At 38.0% G+C, this 24,835-nt stretch overlaps 1 protein-coding gene, 6 non-coding genes and 1 pseudogene across 7 annotated transcripts; 3 read left to right on the top strand and 5 right to left on the bottom strand.

The window, feature by feature from the left end:
• Positions 1 to 110: 110 nt before the first annotated feature.
• LOC146163593 (intraflagellar transport protein 122 homolog) lies at positions 111 to 24,644 on the bottom strand. Its single transcript, XM_083381042.1, has 26 exons — positions 24,507 to 24,644; positions 22,951 to 23,102; positions 22,328 to 22,406; positions 21,837 to 21,913; positions 21,613 to 21,679; positions 21,168 to 21,314; positions 20,820 to 20,895; positions 20,438 to 20,632; positions 18,275 to 18,505; positions 17,662 to 17,802; positions 16,993 to 17,130; positions 16,126 to 16,290; positions 13,360 to 13,598; positions 12,082 to 12,235; positions 10,912 to 11,073; positions 8,896 to 9,062; positions 7,893 to 8,064; positions 7,169 to 7,271; positions 6,377 to 6,517; positions 5,444 to 5,541; positions 4,826 to 4,929; positions 4,406 to 4,571; positions 3,719 to 3,830; positions 2,620 to 2,816; positions 1,518 to 1,682; positions 111 to 425 (listed from the first exon to the last, which is right to left on the bottom strand). The coding sequence occupies exons 1-26, from the start codon at positions 24,566 to 24,568 to the stop codon at positions 324 to 326; spliced, it is 3,612 nt and encodes a 1,203-aa protein (XP_083237168.1). The 5' UTR covers positions 24,569 to 24,644; the 3' UTR covers positions 111 to 323.
• LOC146163600 (5S ribosomal RNA) lies at positions 10,042 to 10,160 on the bottom strand. The gene has a single exon (XR_014494621.1). It is a non-coding gene; the product is annotated as a 5S ribosomal RNA (ribosomal RNA).
• Positions 12,328 to 12,446, bottom strand: LOC146163599 (5S ribosomal RNA). Its single transcript, XR_014494618.1, has one exon. It is a non-coding gene; the product is annotated as a 5S ribosomal RNA (ribosomal RNA).
• Positions 12,546 to 12,664, top strand: LOC146163598 (5S ribosomal RNA). Its single transcript, XR_014494619.1, has one exon. It is a non-coding gene; the product is annotated as a 5S ribosomal RNA (ribosomal RNA).
• LOC146163597 (5S ribosomal RNA) lies at positions 14,604 to 14,722 on the bottom strand. Its single transcript, XR_014494620.1, has one exon. It is a non-coding gene; the product is annotated as a 5S ribosomal RNA (ribosomal RNA).
• LOC146163596 (5S ribosomal RNA) lies at positions 14,822 to 14,940 on the top strand. The gene has a single exon (XR_014494629.1). It is a non-coding gene; the product is annotated as a 5S ribosomal RNA (ribosomal RNA).
• LOC146163595 (5S ribosomal RNA) lies at positions 19,464 to 19,582 on the bottom strand. The gene has a single exon (XR_014494628.1). It is a non-coding gene; the product is annotated as a 5S ribosomal RNA (ribosomal RNA).
• LOC146163594 (5S ribosomal RNA) lies at positions 19,669 to 19,787 on the top strand (annotated as a pseudogene).
• Positions 24,645 to 24,835: the final 191 nt, after the last annotated feature.

The following is a 24,835-nucleotide window of genomic DNA, read 5'->3' as shown; positions in this document are numbered from 1 at the left end:
GTAGTTTTAAGTAGGCTAATATTATATTGTTTGTCTGTGTGATGTAAATCCGTTTTAGGTTTGACTTGACGAAAATCCTCGGTTTGACTTGACGGAACAGAACTCAATTTAAGTATTATTAACTACATTTATTGAGATTGCGCGACAGAAAAACGAAAAGCAATTGAACAACTACTAGAAATATTGAGCAGCCTTTGTAGGACGCTGGTACCGATAAACCAAAAAACAAAACGCACATAAACAATTTCAATATTTCAATACAAAAAATATATGATCCCACAGTATCGTCAAACTTTTTCAGGGGGACTTTCCAGATTGTTACGTCACATTTCTGGTTTGTCTTCCAAAGCGTCCGAGGGTTTGCGACAGAACGGACAGCGATGCTTCTGCAAGACCATCAGTTCGTAATCGTCGGCGTGAAACATCTGCGAGAAGTTAAATTGGTTAATCTTATTAAGAATATAGGTTTGACTACTAACTAATTGCACGTTTTCTGATTTTTGGACAAAAAATAAATAAACAAAAAAAATGTTTGATTTATAATTTGAATGTCCTGGAGTTTGACTTAACCTGTGTAGTATGAGTCCTGACTTAAATCACCATACACAAAAAATTGTCTTGGATACGTACTGGACTATATGGCCAAGTTAAAATATTTATGGATAGGAGCTTAAATTTTCGATAAAAATAAATTGCGATTTAGTAGAAGAACTCATGGAAGGGAATTCACTTGGTGAATTCATTGACAAACAATTTACTGTAACTCGGATTGCTATTAGGCTTTAACTTATTTGGACGAATTTTAGAAGGAAAGTTTACTTCGTCGATTATGTCGTAGGGTTGAGTTAAATAGTGACGGTGATTTGACTTGAAAAACTTTAGGACTGGGATCCGGCTTGTTGATATAACAAAGCCTCGACTGAGGGTCAATCACTCAATGTTAGAATACAACTGGGGTTCGAATAAACGCAAAACGAGCGCGGTTTGGATACAAGAGATTGCCCGATGACCGTAAAAATGCAGCACAAAGACTCTCTATTCTTCTTTCGTGTTGGTTAGATATCTGGGCAGTGGCCTGTGAGCCACTGCGTGGTAGAGGGTTTTGCGGCCAATATCGCTGCCCAACCACCGGGACAGGAAAAGTTTGGACATTCTTCCACGATGTGGTTTGCCGTTTGTGTGGATCCGCACTCACATAGTGGGGAAGGGGCAAGGCCCCATTGAAACATAGAGGAGGCAAAACGGCCGACTCCTGTTAATAAGCTTATGCGAAAAGACTCTCTATGTATGTATACTATTATAGGATAAAATTTCAAGACTGGTTTAACAGCTTGCTGTTGTGTGGCAGAATCAAAGTTCATCTGTTTGTGGACACCTGGGATATACACTAAAAATACTCTAAATCTAATAACAGAGTCTACCATACTAAGTAACCTGGTTGTTACTTCAACAAAAACAAATCACCAAGATACCCGAAGCAGCAGCCTTTACCTCGTACAGCAAAAACAGTGCATTACCTGAAAGCAAGTCTCGCACAGCGCCACAGCCACGTCGGAGGGCATGAGGTTCTTGAAGTACTGGAAGCGCAGCGGTGCTGGCCACCTCCTGATCAGCACCTCGCGTCGCGACATCGCCCTCAGCACGGAGCGGTTCACCACGACTGGAATGTAGTCGCCGCCGCCCTGTAAAAAGTAAAAGGGGAAGAGGGTGTTAAATTAGGTTTCTTGAGGCTTGCGGGTTAAGAAGGATTATATTCCGTCGGCATTGGGTCACAAGCGGGTGTGGTTACTGGTTAGTAAGGCGTGGTGCCGTTAAATCCGCCAATGTATATAGAATGTGTATAAGATTAAACTTCAATCGGTGAAGTGCTAAATTGTGTGTAAATATAAAGACAATTCGGGAGTTTTTTTAATGTGTTTGAACATTGTTCAAGGGTTGTTTGGGTGCAACATGGCCTACTAACTATACCAGTTTATTTTGGTTACTGTTATACATGTCAATGTCTCAATATTTTCGTTAAAATGTCAATGTTCTCAATATTTCTTAATGCTTAAAGTTTTTTCTCGAGATTTAAGGCGCGTTTAGTTTTCTAAGATTTATAAGACCCCCCAAAAAACTTTACAGTCAACAAAAAGAAATGCTGGGATTTTAACTCCTTATGACCAGGGATGTGGAGTCGGTTAAACGATTCCTGCTCCGACTCCGCAGCACTGCTTATGACGCATTACCTCAGTCCATAGCGAGAAGTACACAAGGATTAAAGACACGTGTGTACTTTTTTTCATATAGATGTTTAGTTCCCACGCTTTTGGTGTTAACCTGAATTATGCATATTTATTTTCGATTCAACTTCCTGATACGTGAAATTGTGAATAATTTTTTACGTTTAGCGTAACGAACTATGATAAAACAAGTTATCGCTAGGCGAAAGTTTACAACAAACCCTAACACTACATCTGTTTTTTGTAGGTTCACGAATAACTGTGATATACTTCAATAAATGCCTTGGAATTTTGTGTGGCTTGCCACAGATTTAAAAAAAATATTAGGATTCAATAATATTACCACTACATATCAAAAGCTAGCTTCATTGGCAAAACAGTAAGATAGAACAAGAACCTCAAAAGTGAGAAGTCGCGCGGTAAAAGGGTCGTCATCCTCGTCGTCGTCCATGCGTAACGTCTGCGTGTGCTCGTCGTTGTTGCGCCACTCCTCATTGGCTGGCGAGCGTTTGCGCGATCCCGAGCCGACCAATTGGGTGGCTTCGTCGTCCGAGATGCCCTCCTCGAGCTTAAACTCGACCAATGGGAGGACCTCTACGAGTTTAAAACAACTTTAGGGGCTTAAAGGTAGGTTTACGGCGCATTTATAAATGCTATGTATTTACGAGATCGACATGCCAAACTTGGCACACCAAGTCTCTGTAGGCAGCACATTTAAAATTGTAAAGATCGAATGATGTTTTGTTAAAGTGTCCGCAAAAAAATTAATGAGCCGTCTTAAAATTCAGTTCAACTTCTAACAAGAACAAACCACTTACTTATTGTCGATTTGGTCGCAGTAGTTAAGGAGTATATGGAAAATCGAAACATAAAGTACCACACATTACAAACTCGACCAAATGGAGGACCCCTATAAACTTTAGAGGTTTGTAAGGATGGTTGGTAATTTCACGGCATCGTATGTATTCTCTTAAAGGTCGACATCCTTCGATTAAAACGTAAAAGCAATTCTTATTCCGATGTTTCGTTAAAGAGTCCGCAGAACACTCAGTCAATCGTCTGAGTGTTTCAGATCAAACGGCAGTTCCACTTCTAACCAGAACATGTATGAAAACCAAATTACTTGTTGTCGGTCACCGTTTGCTCAAATTTTATTTGGCCGCATCTGTTTAGGAGTTTATGGATGTCGAAAAATCGAAAACTTGGAATTTCAGTCACTAAAACTCGCGGGTTTGAGTAAAACTGATCAACGTTTTAAATTCAGGTGATTTATTCAACTTTCTATTCAAAATTTTAAACTTCGAGTTTTATTTGTTTACAAAAGCGTTGGCGGAACAGTACTGCAAATAGTTCTTGTTATAATTACCATATGTCTCTGTTCTAAAAGAAATGCCGAACAACACTGTGTTGCAATGTACAATAAACCAAACGTCACAGGTGCATAGAAATACGCAACGATCTACTATACCAACAAAAAAAACCTGTCTGTCGCTTACCGAAGGAAGAGAAAGAAAACACAAAGGGTTGCGAGCAATTGATGCAGGATGTTCCCTGTGGGTTGATCAGCGGGTTGGTCGTGGAACATCGGTAGCACATCGGCTGTAAATCCTGAAAAGAAGCCGATAAGAATTATTTGGAAGTTAGATGATACATGTTTTCATATAGGCAAATGCAAAATTCAAAAAAAAAAACGTTTGTCCGCACTTTTGCCTAGGTTAAGGGTGAGATATAGTTAACACGTAAAACTCAAAATACAAAACTGTTAATCAATTATTATTTATACTTAATATGCATGCAACTTAAAAAAATGCGATTGATTTACAGTTTGTTTTATGTAATAATAAGCAAGGGCGCCGATTAAATCAAACGAAATTATTAAAATCTGCTATAAATTATTAAAATCTGCTATATATTTAATAAAATTGTTATCCTACTTTTCCATATCGTGAACTATGTTGTTTATTGTGTAATACTGTATGCTATTCACAAATTGCACAATTTCTTTGAATTATTTGTGTGATATTACGCAGCCGCGCGCGCCACAAATGATAAATTTTTCCCTTTAGTTGTAAACTAAATTTCGCCATTGAGTCTTCGGTTATGAGTTCGAATCTCAATCTTTTGATAAGTCCGCTTATTTGGGCGGGCTTTTATTTTACATTTTATACATTAATCTTATTCACCTCGTTGTCGTGAAAGGGTTTGGATCGAATGGTGACAGAGCCGAGATCAATGAGACTTTGGAAGCGAAAGGGTAACTTGAGAGCGTGGAGCTTCTCGTATGCAAATCGTGCCAGTTTGTAAGCACCCAGGGCGCGACTTTGTTTGGCGAGCGCGTACAGCGTTGCACTGTGTTTTCGGAGTGAGTTAAGAAACAAAACATTTAAGACCAATAACAAGCCACAGGCTTTTGGGGTTCATTTTGGTGTAGAAATCAATAAAAAATGGCCAAACATAAGTAGAATAAATGTTAAACCTAATTCGGCACTATTTGCCTTTCGACCACAGCACATAGCTTATACACGGAATATTTCGTTGCCTAAGACTTATAAAAATTGAATTCAGCAAAAACAGTGGATTAAAAAAGTCATGACAAAGGATACACTCTGGAAACACCGGGCGGCGGCACTCCGCTTGAAATGTGGTGCAGGAGAAACCTGGCGATGTTGAAGAGGGACTCGGGGAGATGTGACGTAAACGGTTCATCCTGAGAAGAAAATCGTCACTTTGTAAGGGAAAATATTGACTAATTATATCACATACCTTTAAATTTATTGGCCTTGTTTTCTCATTAGACATTTTTTTAATATAATCATATTTATTTGGGATTACTTTGGTATTAAATCACTAAAAAAGCGATAGTCTATATTTTGATATGTTTGTTGCCTTAATGTAAAAGAACCTTCATGTGTAAGTAAGTCTAAAACTTTGCCTAACATAATTGTTAAAAAACTTTGCCTAAAAAAGGCTTAAAAAATCACTTTGATCGAAAAACGATAAAAAACATTTAGGTTTTATATATTGTTGGTCTTATTGCGACTTTTAATAAGTTTGAATGAAAAATCCTCGGACGCGAAAACAAACTCTGTTCAAAACCTTTAGCATAATATTTCAAGTCAAGCCTAACCAGACAGCTCGACGCGGACTGAATTTAATTGTATAAAACGTTCGGTTAAACAAGTACCACAGCGACTTTTAGGTGTATGCCCTATTATACTCACCGTGTATCTTTGCACAGAATGATAGACGTAGTAAATCTCGGCCAGCTGCTGAAACTTGCGAAACTGCTCGAGCATTTCGAGTTTTCTCAGCGGCTTTTCTGCAACAAATAAAGGTTTCGTGTTTTTCTGGGGAAAAATGAACAAATTAAAACCAGTCTACATATGTCTTGCTGAAAGTTACATTTGCTGTAACATTTAGGACATCTGCGTAACAAAGTATTAATAGAGAATTATAGCAATGCAAAAGCATTTGGCAGTGTTTCTTTTACGCATCAGAAAAGTTTAACGGCAAAGAAATCAACTTATTTTAGGTTTGAGAGCTGTCATAAGAAATGTTCAGCAACATAGAATAGGACCCGGTTTCAAGTGGTATTTTCGGATATCAAATTAAATTGTACATTTCAATCATGGTTTGTCTAATTACTAGAAAGGTAAATTAACAATCGGAATTATCTAAGTACGCGCCTGTCTATTAAAATATGGTAAAGTATACTCGGGGAAAATCGCTAAGACACAAATAAAAAAGTGTTTGCTCCGGTGCCCTGAAATGCCAATGTTCAAGTTTGTTGAAATATATTCGGGAGTCTGTTTGAGTCTGAGTTAGCTTTATTTGATATAGAGTTAATATAACTCTTTGTGTACAATTAGAGTACAAAAAAAATCCTTTATTGGGATTGATTTTGGTTGTTCCAGTTCCAAAAATACAGTAAACTAACGAAAAATCTAGTGTGGGTTCCACAATCCATTAACTATTTCGGGTTGGTGCTGAAAGCCACAAGGGTTCGAACCATTGCTATAGATAGACGGCCATACGTAATCTTGGAGTCCGAAAAAATCAACTCTAACTTTTGTCCGCGAAAAACTACGCAACGAAAGAGTTTGCCAACCAAAAAGCGATCGCAACCCAAAGAGTTATATGCGAAGGGCTCTCACCTTCGGCGATGTCAAGACATTGTCGGGAGAGCATCCAGTAGTAGTAGCCAGCGTCGTCGAACCTACTTTCGACCACTGCGTTGTCGGTGAGTTGCTCGAGCACCTTCAGGGCGTCGTCGATGCGACCCGCTCTGTGGAAGGCTGCGGAAATATGAGGAGAACAGGTTTGCCCTTGGACATTTATAAACTGCATTTTTTCGTGCACGAAGGATTTACACTTAAGATTGTTTGTGTTTTGGCCTAAATAATTTTTTTTTGCAATTGATTGGTGATTAACGTGTCGGTTTCTTGACAAGGTTTAATCGAGCCACAATGTGTTTGGAATAAACAAATTCTACATCACAATTTACGTGGCAGCCTCGTTTTATGCTAAACGCACACATATGGCATTATAAGGATTAAATGGGACCAGCCGCTTTTGATGCGATCATTAATAAGTTAATGCGGCATCTTCAGTAGTTTGTATTAACCACCCGCCAAAAAGAAACAAAGAGAAACAACAGTATAGCTAAAAAATGAACTAAAAGAAAAATGACACCAGTCGAGAAAATATACACTTGTGGCATATAGCATCATTGTTTGAATTTTCTAATTTCTGCATCTTTTTGCGCAGTTGCTTATGATCAATCGTTTGTGAACTAAGTCCGTGATAAAAAATATTAGTGACGAAGAAACTATTGATAGACGGGCAAACTCTTCGCTTCCCTAAGCAAACTTCAGGAAAAAAACGGCAACATATATTTAAACTTCAATCTCGCGACGCAACTTGTTTATTTTGCCTGACACGCTTACCTTTCTGCGCCTCTTCGAACTTGTCGTTTTCGGCGAGCCACTGCGCGTAGGGGACAAACACGTCGTCCTTGTACTCCGGGTTCTTGTCGACAAGCGCGAATGCCTGCAACAGGATGGCATTTAGTTGACTTATTGTATGAAAAGCAGAAATACAGCGGTTGGATCACACTAAAGAATTAAAACAAATTCGCGAAACACTCTTCACAAAATCGTACAATAATGACCTCACAATCTAACTACACGGCAATGCAGTAAATAAATGCCATACTGTTTTTACCTATTTCATGAATAGTATACCCAAACGTGTCGCGTCCTACATACAGATTTGTAATACAACTAAATTATTTTGTCAAATTAAAAAAGTAGGCACACAATTTGTGAACCAGTGGCTTACAAATTTAGACGCTGCCATAGGCTAAAAGCACTGAGTAACTCGAACAACATGATGGTGGGTAAACAAAAAAACAAACAAATAGACCAGTTTCTTTACGCAAAATCAAACAATTTATTTTCTTATAAACGGCTATTTTGAAACACGCTATCCAAACCTGAAAAAAATGCCTAAATTTTGCACGTATGTATATTACGTGGTGAGTCAAAACAATGCTTCGCTAAGATCATGACACCTATCACCAACAGCCTCTTGGCCCACAAAGGTCACAAATATCATGGTAAAATAAAAAAAATGATCCATTTTGTTGGAAACTTGTGTTGGCAAACTGACCTCGTCCCAGTTTTTGGTCTCGACGTGCAGCTTGACGATGGCTCGCCGATCGCCCATCTTGTTGTAGACCTCGACGCAGTAGGCGTATTGTTTAAGCCGTTTAAGGTGCAGCGCGCATTCGGTGAGCGGCTCTCGATCGGCCTTGTCAAGTTTGCGCGCAACATCGATCAACCTGGGAACGGCAACACGAGATTTACATTTCGAAAAAGATCGCCGGGTTGCCACATAGAATTGTTTTCTATAGGATTTCACGCTTTTTTATGTACAGCTTTTCAATCTTGAATATGCATAAAAGTGCTTTTCAAATTATACGTTTTAAATTAGTCTAAAAAAATGTTTTCTGATTGTCGATAGTTGGTTTAATTCTTGACGGTTCGGTCGAAGTAAACATGTTTTATAAGAGTTACACCCATGCCGTTTGGGGAAAACTTTTTTGTAATACCACACGACTTGAAAAATTCTTGACGCGCTTGTTTGCCCTTTTTGTTTATGTAATATTTGACCATATTAAACTCTCCCAACCAGAGACCAAAAAGACTAAAAAAGTACTGCATAGCACTCTTACATGTTGTTGTAAAAGCAAAAAAGTTATTTCCTGTGTATAGATTGATTTAACCCCAGGGACCACATACAGAACCTAATAATTTTACCTTACTTCGCGTCCATTTAACGAACATGTATAGAGCTTTGCATTAAAAATTTGATTAAAATTTCATATAGTTATCACGTACAAATAAATTGTTAAATTTCGTAGAAAAAATACATAATGAAATATACACACACATACGTGCTTAACAACTGTGATCTAGTCCTTCTAAAGCTGCTTTTTGACCAACGATTACGGCTTACGTACCATAGTACACCGAAAGCCATCGGAGGCTAACCGAATATGTCGTTTATTGACGCAAGCAAGGCAGCCCAGAAAAATAACTATCCTTCAGTGAGGTTAGAACTCACGACATCTAAGCTTATAAAACAAACAATGATTAAAAATGCAACCCACATGTCGGTCCATCCGTTCTCTCCGATGATTTCGAGCGCCTTTAGGTTCTCGCCTGCAGCGAGGTACATCTTAGCTGCTTCCCTTGGTTCGTTGGTGCTTTGCGCCCAGGTGGCTTGCTTCGCCATCAGCTGCTTGTGTTCGTTAGGGTCGCTCAGCTCCATGTATTCCTAGAAACGAACAGTGTTTTAAGTAACATTCATATACACAGTTTATATAATCTGTGATCAAGCCCTTCTAGTACTGACCAACGATAACGGCACACATAACAAAGTACACATGAAGTGACATGATGCCTCGGGAAAAGCTTACTGAAATCAGTCGCCCTCACCAGGATTTTCTTGTAAGCCAAGCCAGGCTAGAAAAACAACGAGGAGGAATATTGTGTATTATATTGTGTAGTATGTGTGGCGTTAATATTGGTCAGTACGACCCTAGATCACAAATTATGCACACTGTGTATAATATATAAATGTTTCAGTTGCTGAAATACGAGTTGTTGACCCCCCTCGATTAAGGTTGTATGTACTAACTCTAACAGGATGCTGCAGGCAACGGTGCTATAGTTGTTTCTTGGCGTGCTCTCCTTTGAGCTTTGTAGATCTTTTGGTAGAGCGTCGATTCGGGTTTGGCCAAAAGTTGAGTCGAAACTTACCGCAGGTTAGTTGTTTTTCTAACCTGGCCTTGTTTGCACGAAAATTCGATTAGGCCGACTGATTTCGTTAAGCATCATCTGTTGTTGCAAGTGGGGTTGGTCGATAATATCGGATCGGAGCCGATAACCAATACAAAGCGGTAGTCTATGTTTCTCGTCAGGGGGATGTATCTGTGCCGTTCCGATACCAACTGTTATATACATTTTAGCCATGGTAAAGTTTACGCTTGCACAGGTTTTAGTATGGAATGTGCTGGACGGACATCCTTACTTGTAATAAAGGTATTTTGAAATAGCCAAGACCAAGGCAATTCATTTGTAGTTAAGCCCAAGTCAGGTAATTGTCAAATAACAGTCAAGTCCATAGATCACCGAAAACAAACACATTGAAGGTCCTTGTGAAGTAAGTTTTTTTTATAAACCTATCACCCATAAGCAATTGTAATGTAAATACGTACGTCGTACGTCAGTTTTAAAAAAATCACAAAATCAAAAGCCTACAACACCCGGTATTCCCAGGCGGTCACCCATCCAAGTACTAACCGGGCCCGACGTTGCTTAACTTCCCAGATCGGACGAGATGGGGTGGATTCAACGTGGTGTGGTCGAAGGCATAAGTTGATGTCGAGGCTACGCTTATGTAGCGACAAATAGCGTAGGCGAGCTTCGCTAAGCCAATCTCAGTATAACGGTAGCCTCGACATCAACTTATGCCTACGACCACACCACCGCCGTGTCTTCTTAGAATCCTGGGCGATTCACACTCATTCTAACACCATGAACGTTAAGCAAGATACATTTCTTGCACCTTCCTATCACTTTTTGTGCAGTAGCGGCCATTAGAAGGCTGCAGCCGGTTTCCACGTTTTCACGTTATTCGCGCCTTGTTTTCTTTTTCTTTTTTCGCCTCGTTTTGCCACATTGTTTTTTCGTCGTTTTTCTTCACTATATATATACCTCTGCAAGGTTACAAGTTTATATGCCCTGATGCAGATTACCTGGATAGGTTATCGAAACGTCGGTACAGAATAAATAATTGTCGGAAGAACCTTCTTTATAATTAATACAATGCCTGGCAGCAACAGTATATTCGTTGCTTGTTTAACTCTCAATTGGATGACATCAATACCTTTTATTAACATTTAGATAAATTGTAAATATTTATAAATTTCTGGAAAAAAATTTTCTTGTCTCAATATATGATCATTTTTGGAGAACTTAGATGGCATGCAAACTTAACTGGAATGTTACTGTACTTGCATAAAGTACAGTATTGGTGCCGCCATGGTGGTCAACCAACCTGTCATGATTGTGTCCGGGATTTTAACCGTTCAAAAAATGGCAAGCCTATTCTAAGCTCTCACCTTGGCAAGTTCGAACATGCGCAGATCGGTGAACATGTCGGCGGCCTTCTGCGAGTGACCGGCCCGACGGTAGAGCTTGGCCGCGTCGTTGAACTGGCTCCGGTAGGCGTGGATGTCGGCCAGGAACAGGTCGGTGCTGCTTTCACCCTTGCGTTGTCGGTCCTGAAAGGGAATTAAAGTTGGTCTGTTAGCTCAGGGCGGTGTTGTAAACAAGTCATTTTGAAATGATTTAAGTTCCAGTCAAGTCATTTGTAAAATACCTCAAGTCCAAGTCAAGTTTTTTTAAATAAATAGCAAGTCAAGTCAATTCATAATTAAAGGAAGTTGATTCCAAGTCAAGTCCTCGCTATAAAATTACGCGTTAAGCTAATAAAATTTAGTTAACTTGTTACATTATTAGCGATAGCTTGATTCAAAATACCAAAAACGCAATTTTCAGACAGCAAATTGTTTAAAAAAGCCTTAAGTCAAGTCAAGTCATTTGAAAACAGTGACTTATGTACTGTGTTAGCCCTATTAAACAGATGTTGTTGGAGTAAATGGAAGATGTGAATACTACACTTGGCCTAAAACATAGACGAGTCGAACAAAAGTTAATTGCACTTACCGTGGAATAAACAGCCTAAAAATGATTTTTCCGTAACACAAGCTAATTAAAGACCTAATTTATCATAAGCCCCCTTAGTCGGTGATCAGATACCCCTAGTCCCAGACCCATAACGCCTTGTTATATATCCTTTTTAAGGTATGTTATTTTATATAATATCCTCGACAACAGTCAGAAAATTTTTGATGAATTCTAAATACTTTTGAGTGAACTTCTCATTAATAAGCAAATTTTTTTGTAACACCTTCTAAACGCTTAAAATCTTGGACCACCCTGCATTAACGTTAAGTCTTGTTAGCAAGCAAATGCTAGTAAGTTATACATTTCGCGAATAAAACCAACCCATGTTTTATATATCTCGCATAATCTTTTTAAACCTATATATCGACAAAACGTGAACTTTGCAAGTGTATAGTGTCAAATATTTTTGGTAAGTGTAAAACTGTGTAATATATACAAAGCGTTTTTTATTAAAACTATAACTAAACAGACATTCAATTCACTGAAAAATATTAACAACTTATGAATGTTATTTGTACTCAGCGGTTATCTTATAATCTTACCTCTATGCTTTGGATAAGCTCGAGATAGCGCAAGTCCCTAGTTCGCGTGAAGGCCTTTTTGGCCACTTCGAAGTTGAGGCCTTCTAGGGCCTTGTGCGCCAAGTGGTCCCAATCGCCCTCGGTCACTCCCAGGCAAGCAATCTGATATGCTTCGCTGTAAGGCAAAAGGAATTGTTTATTACTACCTCATAGACAACTTGTGATTACGTATACGCCCGGTTTGTAAACATAGCAAAAATATGCAAAAGCCTACAACACCCGGTATTCCCAGGCGGTCACCCATCCAAGTACTAACCGGGCCCGACGTTGCTTAACTTCCCAGATCGGACGAGATGGGGTGGATTCAACGTGGTATGGTCGTAGGCGAAGGAACGTGTTCAAGCTGAGGCTTTATACCGCAAGCTTCGAGCGTCTAGCTTTGTAACGACACAACGGATAAAAGCGTAACTTTAACGTCGTCCTTCGCCTACGACCATACCACGTTGAATCCACCCCATCTCGTCCGATCTGGGAAGTTAAGCAGCGTCGGGCCAGGTTAGTACTTGGATGGGTGACCGCCTGGGAATACCGGGTGTTGTAGGCTTTTGACATTTATTAGTGTTTTAATTTTTACCATTATACGCTAAGCAAGCACGCATAATTGCAATAAATTGAACACTCTATGTAAAATGTAGAATCAGGACAATTCTACTGCAAAAACAGATTTTGTTTGTGAAACCTTTAAAAACGCTTTGTGGTTAACAGTTGGCCGTTTAGCAAGAAGTCGAAATAAAAATATCCTACCTCGCAACAAAATGAAACAAATAGTGTCCCTTAGCCAAACCACCGCTTCTCGCATTGTTGCTAATTGTTATACATAAATAAATGATAAAACTACATCCAGATAATTGTTATAAAAATTAAAAGTTTACAACGTTTCAAGCTATATCTCTATTTAGTTTGTAATACTGTACCTTTATATGGAAAACTTTCAAAATATGTATTAGTAAAAACATAAAGTTTTTGGCTATATGAAAAGTTTACAATTTTGTGTCGAACATCCCTAAGCTTTTTTGCATAATGTAAAGCATTTGTAAGTCCACTAGAACGAGGGTCGAGGGGTCTTAAACGCGTTGCGTTAAAAAACGCGTTTCGTTAAGAAAATTATTCTTTCTTCATCCCTAAAAGTGGCTCAACACGAATGCTCTGCTAGCGTATTTTACAACATATTTTTGCGCTACAAAACAGAAGGAATATATTAAGTGAAAAAAATGGTTAAAATATAGTGCACAAACTCACGTGTACATCTGTCGGTCCAGGTACTGGTACATTGGCGCCGACTGTGGCACGTCGACCGACTTCATGGCATGTATGTGCAAGCAGAAGATGCGCGAGCCGCAGTAGCCAACAACGAAGCCGTTCATGCGACGCATGTGTGCCGGGAATGAGCCGGCCTTTATCCCCAGGAAGCCCTTGCCAGAGTAACACAACATGTCCTCGTTCTGCGTGTTCCAGGCCACGCTGGTGGCGTTTAACTCCTGAGGATAAGACTTTGTTTAGTTCTTGTCGTCTTTAAAATGGCGTTAATCTGATAGGTAGAATATTTTTTCAAAGACGTTAAGGTTGGTTCACACTAGACGAGTCTGGCGTTAAAGTACAATCCTTTTTAAAAACGCTTTCGGTTACGGAAAGTTGAAATATTTCAACTTTGACGCTTTCGGTTAGAAGCAAGAAAATTTGCCGTTAACGCTGGCAACGCGTTATGTGTGAACTGGACGACGTTAGCGTTTTGCGCCAGACGCTGCTAACGCCAGAAGCAAAACGCGTGTAGTGTGAACCAACCTTTACAAAGGCAAGTGAAATAGTGCGAATGCTTTCAAAATCGACGACCGCGCTCGTAACTTGAATTTTTCAGGCCAAGTCAAAACAAAAAACTGCATGCTGGTCATTTGAAAGAGGCCAGTTAACCAAAAAGAGACATTTTTCCCGATAGAGGAATTTTTTAACGAAATTAGTCTATCAAAAATGTGAGATATACATACGCAAAAATGCAGAGTTTGGCATCACAATTTCCCGCAGTTGCAAACCTGATCTTTAATAGACACCTATATATACACTGTAATGACCATCCTACATCTGTATATTATTGATCAGCATTGTATAACAATATTGGATTTAGGACTGCTGGATCGTAGTATCTGTACTTGCCCGGTAATCGAGTAGTATCGCCTACAATCGGATAACTTATTAGTATTATTGTTTGCATATTAGCTGCATAATAAGCGACTAGAGCGATTTTTTTTTCTGGAAAAGTGGATTATAGAAAAATATACGAAGACAATAGTTTTGTAATAGCCGATAGGCCTGTTTAAAGCGTTAAGTGTTCCCCGCTTGTAAAATTATTACTTGTTGGCATTTTAAAAACTTTGAGTGAATGGCTTAATATGGCACATTTTAAATATCATTTGTTGAATAGTATTATTGTTCTGAGCCTTGGTAAAATAACACATAGGGATTTAGCAAAACAACCAAAAATATGCAAAAGCCTACAACACCCGGTATTCCCAGGCGGTCACCCATCCAAGTACTAACCGGGCCCGACGTTGCTTAACTTCCCAGATCGGACGAGATGGGGTGGATTCAACGTGGTATGGTCGTAGGTATAAGTTGATGTCGAGGCTACCGTTATAATGAGATTGGCTTAGCGAAGCTCGCCTACGCTATTTGTCGCCAGATAAGCGTAGCCTCGACATCAACTTATGCCTACGACCATACCACGTTGAATCCACCCCATCTCGTCCGATCTGGGAAGTTAAGCAACGTCGGGCCCGGTTAGTACTTGGATGGGTGACCGCCTGGGAATACCGGGTGTTGTAGGCTTTTGCATATTTTGGTTTACTATACGTTGTAATTTAAATAAAAACCGAAACTTTACGCAAATGCCTTAACATTAACCGCTACGCGCGCAACTTTAATTTCTGTAGTCAGTTCAACTGGCCAAAAAGAACCTATTTTTTCAAATCACAAAGCTTTTTTTACTTTTAACGTTATTCGCTATATATTTAAAACACCAACGTTCGAAAAGTCCGGAATATTTTATTAACAGTTAAGCCTTGGAAAAGGGGGAGAAAAACGCAAAAAAGGAGGAGCCGGAGCCTTACAATTTCCAGCATATTGGGCACATCATATTTCAGTACATTCATAAAATACATTCACTAATATTCGAAGTAACTGCATCATTAACATAGTTTAATTATGCTATTAAACGTACTTTGGTGTGCGTTTGTTTCTCAACCATTTTTTTGCGGCGACTGGAATACTGAGCGTGATGATAACAGCGAAGCTTAGACGACCAAATTATCTTTACTGGGCTTTTTGCGAACCAAAAAAACATAAAAATTAGCTTTAATATGTTCGAATGATACATGTCCTTGTTTTCCTAAATTGTGTAGAAAGATTGCTCGGAAGCAATCTTAATAAATCCAGCCATATAACTATCGCCAGTCGGCGAACCAAGTTTGCTTTTCGAGTCGCGTCCTATAAGAAAACAATGGTTTATAGCAACCATAGGCGTAGCCAGGGGGGGCACAGGGGCCATGCCTCTCCCCAAATTTTTCAATATTGTCTTCTTAATAAATTTTTTTGTAGCATTTATGTGCAGTGCCACATCAGTCGATAACAGGCATGCCACACCTTCAATTGTTACGTCACAAGCAATGCAGTTATGACGTTTGCTATACTTATTAATGTAGTTTTACTACTTTTTAGTCATTTTGTTTTTGCTCTTTGAATGGTTTTGGAGTATTGCGTCAAAACATTCAGTCAGTTGCTGCTCAAATCAGTTTGCTAGAATATTTATTTGTGTTCTATACGGCAGTTCATACAATGGCAAAAGCTTAAAATCAGCAAAATAGATTAAAACGTCAAACGCAGCAAAATAGATTAAAACGTTTTTTTTAATTGACGGATCAGAAGATTATTGCTCCAAACAAATTGGTATTGATCAAGTAGCAAGAAGAGTTTTTCCAAGCAGTAACAGCAAAAGTAAAAACGGGAGAACCTAACCTCAAACAGCATTTCCTTGGTAACCAGGTCATACACCACACAGCTCGAGTTGTCGTTGACGATTGCCAGCTTGGAACGCGACATGTTTAAATCCAAGCAGCGGATCGCGCTTCCAATCTTGAGCAGCTCGATTGGGAACGGATTGTCAACGAAGATCTGAAGCACCTGAATGGCAAAAAGCGGAAAGTTTAAACTCTGGAGATAAGAACTTTCGTTTGGTAGACCAAGCTTCGAACACGGTGTCAGAGTTTAGTTAGGGCGTTTTCAGGGTGGACAGGTGCCTTGAGATATGTAGCTACCCTAAACCTGCTAAGCCAGTGGTTCTCTTTTTTTTTCTTGCGACGCTTTTAGAAAAAGTTTATTGGTCTACCAAGCGATAGGAATTTTACCATTTTTTGTATTTGTTTGTTCGTTTCTATAAGGAACAATAAAAATCGATGCTTCCTATATCAAATTCCTACTAATCAACTAAACCCTTCGGGCCTGATTCAACGGTGTGGTTATTTCTTCCTGTCCACTGCCTTTTACCTTAGTAAAGCTATTGTTCAGTCACCAATAGACAATGAGTAATGCTGTTTGTCCAGAGTAAACTTTAATATTTTTCTTCATAAATCTAAACGAGAATTTTATAAAGATCTATATATGCTTGTCGCCAGCAGCGCGTTTAATTTGCTTGGATTGGGTGAATGTTTTGCTCGGCTTGAACGATAGATCTTTTAAATTATCATAAAGTATTTCCTTGCATTTCCGTCCCATTTAGGTTAAAATGAAATAAATTTTCCTGCCAGCCGGCCCGAGAAGAATTATAAAACTATGTGGCTCAATCGACCCAGTTATTTCATCCCAAAATATGGTTATTTTCCAAACCTGTCCGTTTTTGAGTCCGAGCAGTAAGCCTTCTTTTCCGGCCGGCCCCCCAATAACCTTGACGTATCTGATGTCGGCGTCCAGTTCCCACTCCCTTTCCAACTCTCCACCCATCGAGTAACAGGTCAAACGATTTTCCTGCGAAAGCGTTTGATATATATTAAATAGCCTTGGTCAATTAAGTCAAAATTAAACACGAACGAACATTTTTGATATTTCAAGTTGGGGCGTAACCTTTTGCTGCCAATCGTCCGGGTACAAGTTTACGCAACTACTCGTTGTGAACTCGATTAACTGAAAAGCGTCATCTTTTTGTTTTATTTTTTGCGAATTAAACAAGCTAAATTTTGCTTAATTTCAAGCACTATAATTTCAACATTCAGATTGCCAACAGAATATGAGTTAGGCATCTGCAATTTTTGTTTCATCTTTCTTCATTTTACAGTTGGTACATTTTGTTATTGCATAACTTAATGACAAAATTTTTTTTTAACAACGAGAAAAATAAGCATACAATACGTTTGCTGTTGGGTGTAACACAGTTTTTAATTGACTCGGCCGAGAATCAAGAAATGCCTGCATCCGTGTCCAATTCAAAACCTCACGTTGATTTTTTTGCATAAAAAACAACAAGAACTTACAACAAAAAGCGTTTAATTGCGGACTGACCTGGCACAAAATGATGTTTGCCATGCACACGACCAGGAGGTTACACTCTAGCTTTTTAATGATTCTGTTGGAGAGCTTGTAAGAATCGGCCGTGTCGCTGGACACCAGCCTGTAGATGCAGATGCGATCGGAGAGTTGAACCTATAAGACAAGCGCAACTTAATCAAATCACGAACATAAACTATTTGCGCCCGAGGGTGTATTTACGAAGGCTACATCCGACGACCTAGGTAACGGATCACCATTTTCCATTGGGACATAGGCAAAATAGCATTAGGCCTATTTGATTAAGTTTTTTTTTTTACTGCAATAAAAAAATAAATTAGTGCTGCCTGACGCATGTATATTACAGGGCGGCTGCAAGACAGTGTAAAGCATCTTTATATGTCAATTTTAAGGCTAAAACAGGAGCAATTTCACTGAAGACCAGCTGCCAAATGAAATCAGCATAAAAACTAAATGAAAAAAATGTGCTCCAAATTATTTGCATTGAATTTAAATGATATTTTGCGGACCCCTTGAAACATCTTCACACGCCTCCAGTTTTTTACACGCCTACTTTACACTGTATACGAATAAAAACCCAAAAATCATTCGATCGTGCGCAACCCACCGCAAGGTTTTCCTTGTAGACCGAAATTTTCTTGACAATGTCGTGGCACTGAATCGAGATTCTCGACTCGCGTTCGTCTTCGCCGTTCGCGTCCAGGATCGAAGAGTTAAGGCGCTGTATCACGACGTCCGTGAGCCGCTCACGAAAGGCGTACACGTCACGGTAGAGGCCGTGAACCGTCGTGAACGTGACGCTGTGACAGGTCACCGTGCCATCCTGGTGTCCGACCACCTAAAGAAGATAATTATACAGCAAATTATTTCCCATCCAGGGTGCATAGGCCGTTTTGTAGTGATCGGGGTAGCTACATAATATTAGGAAAAAAATTCGAATGTATTCAAAAAGTTTCAAAGAAAATTTCTAGCTTTGAAAAGAGCTAAAAAATTGGATCGTTTAAGGTTACTTTGAATAAATGTGGAAAACTAAACATTAAAAATACCATGGTCAACACGATTAAAAACCAGTTCAAAAGTTGTTTGTATAACCATGCTTGGGCACTTTCTAAACACACGGCCTAAGATAGGCATAAAATTATTTTAAAGACTATTCAAAGATTTTTGGAAAAACATAGGTATTTTTAAAGATTTTTCAATATGCAAATCAGTTTAAAGACTTTTAAAAATTTAGACTTAGTGGCAACCCTGGTGTTATACCAAGCAATTTTAATTAAAGTCCAATTTAAATCATTGCGAATAATGGCGTGTCGAGTACAGTCCAAGACAACATCTACTCTCATCAAATCACAACGCATGTCTGCACAAGTCAAGCCTAGTAAAGGCATCGTTATAGAAGTAACATGTTAAATATTAAAATTATTAGACGGGCACAATTCCGAGAAGAATTGAATAGGAAACAACAAGAACCAAGAACAGTGGTTAAAACTGCACATGGTAAGTGCCCAACATCGAAAAACTATTCACAGAACGTAACAGGAGTCATGATAAAACCACAATTCTAGTTGAACTGGCGAACTAATCAAAACAATGTATGCTCGTTCGTGGCCCTCGATTACTTCTTCGTGGCTCTCCAGCAGGTGGGTGAAAGTCGCAATCATACTTTTCATTTTTGAAATGAAAACTTTTTGAAACTATTTTTGATTTTTTGTGAGCCGAAAAAAACAAACAAACAGCTGCAGCCACCAATTAACGCCCGAAAGAAAGGTTAAGGCCACACTAACAAAGAATTAAAAAGCCTACAACACCCGGTATTCCCAGGCGGTCACCCATCCAAGTACTAACCGGGCCCGACGTTGCTTAACTTCCCAGATCGGACGAGATGGGGTGGATTCAACGTGGTATGGTCGTAGGCGAAGGTATGCGTGCAAAATACGAATATGTAGCGACGGCGTGTAGCTAATTAGGCCTGTTAAGACCGTTGCTTCGACTATAAGCGGTGCCTACGACTAAACCACGTTGATTCCATCCCATCTCGTTAGCTCTGGGTAATTAAGCAACGTCGGGCCCGGTTAGTACTTGGATGGGTGACCGCCTGGGAATACCGGGTGTTGTAGGCTTTTGTTAACTATTTTATCCTTATACAAACTACAGTAGTTTGGTAACCAATAGCCAACAAAAGTTCAGATAATTACGATAACTGCATTGTTAAAGGACAAAACAGCGAACAGGTTGATGGAAAATAACCTTTATGTGGAAACTCCGAAAAGTTGGTTACCGTATGAATGCAGCAGTGTTGTAAACAAGTCGTTTTGAGAAATGACTTCCCACCAGTTTCCAGTCAAGTCATTTATGAAATAAATAAGTCAAAGTGACCGGTTGCCTAAGTCAAGTCATAATTAAAGCAAGTCAACTTTTAAACTGGTAACTTCATCCGACTATGAGCCAGTAAAAATAAAGTAAAAATAACATAAACGCAACAAATATCAAGTTTTTTGTTTGTTTATGTTTAAAAATTAAGATAAATAACCCAATTTTGTACATAAAATGCTAAATGAAAACACTTTTATTTTAACCAAAGTCATTTGACTTTTTGCCAAATGACTTAGGTAAAGTCATTCGAAAACAGTGATTTAAGTAAACTTAAGTCAAGTCGTTGATTCCTAACAGCTAAGTGATTGACTTGAGTCATTACAACACTGGAAGCAGTAGATAAGCTGTATACATAAACATTACATTTTACATTGCTGCACACTTTTAGACAACTTACAACCACGTTTGTGTCTGGCTTGCATGCAGCACACCAAACCCATCCGCATTTTGAATCTGATATCGTTCCGAGAAACTGTCCCTCTTTTGAGTAAAGAGCTGACTGGCAGTTGGATCCTCCAATGATTAGGTACTTTCCATCATCGAAGTATTCCAACGCACAAGGGTCAAAGTCAACTTTCACATCCTTACCAATCTGTAGGGAAAAAAGGTGATGTTGTCTAATGTAGGCTTGTGTAATTGTAAAGCATACCTAATAAACATGATTCTCAGTGGAAAAAGTTTAAACCAAACTCGAACCCAAATCCAATAATTTATGGATCTATTGATTGCTCAGCGATTCAATGTTATAACTTGATCATGAATTAGTATAAGTCATTTACCTGCTTGCCATTTAGGTGATAAAATGACAGGTTTTGTCCCCAGTCACAAACAGCCAAAGTGTCTTTCAATGCATCTCTAAACAAATAAAAGACATGTTTTTGTATTTAACAATACCCTGTAAAGACAAACATCAGCTACCCTAAAAAAACATTATTATTATTTACATTTCAAACAAGCTAAAAACAGTTGCATCTAGAAAATTTAAAAACATTCTACAAACTATGAAAAAAATATTTTAATGTAAAATAATTGCACCTAGTGTGCTGTAATACATTAACCTTGTATCAAAATTTGTGTACTTCTGCACTAGTTAAATTATGTTACTAAAAATTCCTATGTATTCCCACTTGTTTGGATTCCACTTTAGGCACCACACTGAAGACAAAGGGCCGCCCGGTCTCTCAATTTTGATTTTTTCCTCACCGAGTTTGCTTCTTATGCTAACAATTCCATTTACCAGGCCAAGTGCGAAGTAAAGACCATCGTTGGTCCACCTTTAAACAGAGTTAACAATACTATAAATAATAGAAAACTGTTTTTTTTTATGAATAAGAAATTTAGAAATTTATTGCAGAATATAATTCATTTTATCTATAAATCAAATTTGAAGCAAAATATACATATATAATTTTTATTAGTATTTTTTACTTTTTAAAACGCACAGTATTTGGTAAATATGTGATGTTAAAGTGAATATATATACAGCTCTTTACAAAGTGAATGGTTGGAAAAATTTAAACTTTTATATAGTACAGTTGTAAACGTAAATGGTTATCAAATGCCACCACTTACCCACAGCAAGCAATCCGACTGTTAATTTTGTGCTTGTTGACAGACTTTTGTTTTGGTGACCATAGACCTTTGATAAAATAACATTTGTCAATGAAATATAAAATTTCATAAACTTTAGTCAACTATTGTCAAATGAATATTTTGACCTTTTGACCAGGGTGAAAAAACAAAAAAGTAACTAGTTTTAGATGTCGATTGTAAGACATAAAATTTGATGAACTAACCAAAATCTCCCTCAGCACAAGATAGAAGTTGTGGAGACATCGGGTTGTAAGCCAAGCATTGAATGGAGTCATTATGTCTGTCATTTGAAAAAAAAATTAGATTGTTTATTTTGTAATTTAATACACTGTGAAAGATATATACAATAATAAAGTGCTGTCATGTATTACTTAAAAATCACAAATTAAAAACCAAATGTTGGTTACAATAACCTTTCATTAGTAAAGAAATAACCAAGTGATGAAGATAATAATCAGGGTGCCATCGGCATACACTTTTTTTATAGAATTTAAAATTTACAACTAAAGGAACTGTGTTTTTTAGAGTAAAAATATGTCATGTTGCAATAAAAAAATTCTGGAATATAACATAGAATACATTTACCGGTAAAAATTTTGACAGAAATCTTTGGCAGCTGCAAATTATGGAATGTAGTTATGCGTCCTATACATATAGTCTGTGTGTATCAAAAAATAAACTAATCAAAACTTACACATATTTCAAAATTCCAGCAAGTTTGTCATTCCATATAATGACTGACTTATCGGCAGATCCAGATGCAAAGGTTTTACCTAAATTTGACAAGTTAGTATGATTATTGTACAGGGGTGGGTAACTTCTCCAGTCGGCAGGCCGCATATGGTAAAATTGGGTATGTGACGGGCCGTATTCCTGAATTGATACATTAATTGTGTATTTATCCACCTATACAAGGATAAATCATATTTTGTTGTACTCTTTAAACACGGAAACACTTTAACTTCGTAGCAAACATACTGTTTTTTGCCGAATTGAGTGAAAAAGTATTTGCGCATCCAATCCTTTAAATTTGCGACACTCTTTGTCAACTTTATGTTTCATGGCACAATCCATGATAAAATATTTACTGTAAATTCTAAATCTAATTGTAACCCAACCTAAAAACAAAGAACTAAAAAATATCTAGCAATCACTATTATTTGACATAGTAAGCAAGTAGTAGGGGATTGCGGCAGACTGTGGCCGCGGGCCACATTAACATGTAACACCAGAAGCTGTCTGCAGGCTGCCTAAAATCACCTTGTATGTATGTTGACGGCCCCTAAAATATTAACACATTTTAATTGTAAAGTTTACCATCTCTTGCATAGGTCACACAGTGAACGGTGTCTTTGTGAGCCTTTAATGGTTGTAAAAGGGTTCCCTCGGCCGGATCATAAACCAAAACCCGATTTCCAGCAGCAACTAACAGCTGTGTGCCATCTGGCTTAAAAGCGACGTCATAAATGCTGCAAAAATATTTTTATTATTGGTTGACTACTATTATTACAATTAAAGTGAACCAGCAATCACTTTCATGCAAAACTTATTCACCATTGATTGTATCTCATGTGAATCATGATGTTACAACCTTTTTATAAATCTATCTCATTGCATTTATTTAACCTAATGCAATAAAATCTTTAAAATCGACTTTTTTGTGGTTTACACATTTTGTAAATAAACAAAAGTTCGGGTTGTGTTTATGTAAAATATTGAACCACTAAAATCAATTAATAGGTGAAAATATTACCTTCGGCATTAATAATTTTATTATATTGTGATAATAGTCTACACCAAAAAAATGGTCAAAATAGCACTCCTCTTGTGTAACATGGGGGAAAATACAGGTGCTAAAAGGATTTTTTGGGTTGCAGGTTCGGTCTTTTAAAACAACTCGCCGGTGCACTTTCCTCAGTGGCCCATAAGTGCAGGGTTGAACCCCAGATCGGACATTTAGGATATTTTTCTGGGATATATTTAAGCAGTCTAATATTGTGCCACTGCAAAAAGAACTCACCAAAATTTACGTGGCTGTAACAACGTCACTCCAAATTTAGGCGCCTTTAAATAAATTAAAAAACGAAAATAGTAACCGCTACTAAAGTTTTGTGCATTTTCTTAGATTGGTGCACCAATTTTCCATAAAATGCATAATTAGGGCTGCAGCTGAGGGTAAAAATGTGTGGGGACTTATCAAACCAAACTTTCTAACCTGGGTTGAACTTGGGATAGAGTTAATATAAAAATAATTTACAAGAATGTGTATTTTATAAAGTTTTACCAAAACTTTATAATAACATCATTTCAATTAAAAAATGGGTGCTGGTTTATAATCATACCACAGCGTTCAAAGAATCATTAAATTGTTTTAAAATCGTTTGGTTTGGGTGCGTAAGCAATATTATTTTAATAATACTTGACCCACCCACACCCCTGACTGCATTCCATAATTTGTGGCCGGCTAAGATTTCTGCCAAAATTTGTTTTAGCTGAAATCCTACGCCAAAATAGGACAATATATACGCCAAAAACGGCTATTTTCCTTAGTTAATTCACCAGGCCGGCGATATTTCACGCCAAATGATGTCACTGGCGTAGTTTTGGGCAAGCATTCCACGCCAAAGATCTCAGGCGGGAAGGCAATGGAATGCAATCAGGCCCACACCCAAACGCTAACCCACATTGTATTCCCAAATAATGTGCATTGTGGTAGGATTCTAGATCAGCGCCCAACAATGGGGAATATAAAAGTGGTAATATATGGCAATGGGGGTAATATAAAAGAAAATGTTTTAAAAGGTTTTAAAAATTTGCCAATTTTAACAAATAAATTCTTACAAAACATGCTGCCAGAATTAAATACATCTTACCATACTGAAGCTCTCTTAAGCTTGTCTGCCGTATTATCTGTCCATAACGGAACCGTTCGCATACTTCTTTTTGTTTCTTGCCAATTTATTCAGTTATTTGTAAAGAAATTAGAATAAAGTTTTTTCACTAGAGATGTCCAGTCGAAAATAGTTGTTGGTAACGTTCAGCAAAGCGTGACAACATATTTTACCAACCCTCTTTACAAAACCTCCGGAATTTTAACACTACTAGAGGCAAATACTTAACCTTTTTATGCAATAAACCAAACTTTAAAAAAAGTCAAAGGTATTTTACCTAAAGTTATTTATATAATTAATAAAAAATGAGT

This window comes from Ascidiella aspersa, chromosome 2, assembly GCF_963924565.1.
Source record: "Ascidiella aspersa chromosome 2, kaAscAspe10.2, whole genome shotgun sequence".
Taxonomy (NCBI): Eukaryota; Metazoa; Chordata; class Ascidiacea; order Phlebobranchia; family Ascidiidae; genus Ascidiella; species Ascidiella aspersa.
Note: the sequence above shows the minus strand (reverse complement) of the source record. Positions and strands in the feature narration are given on the sequence as shown.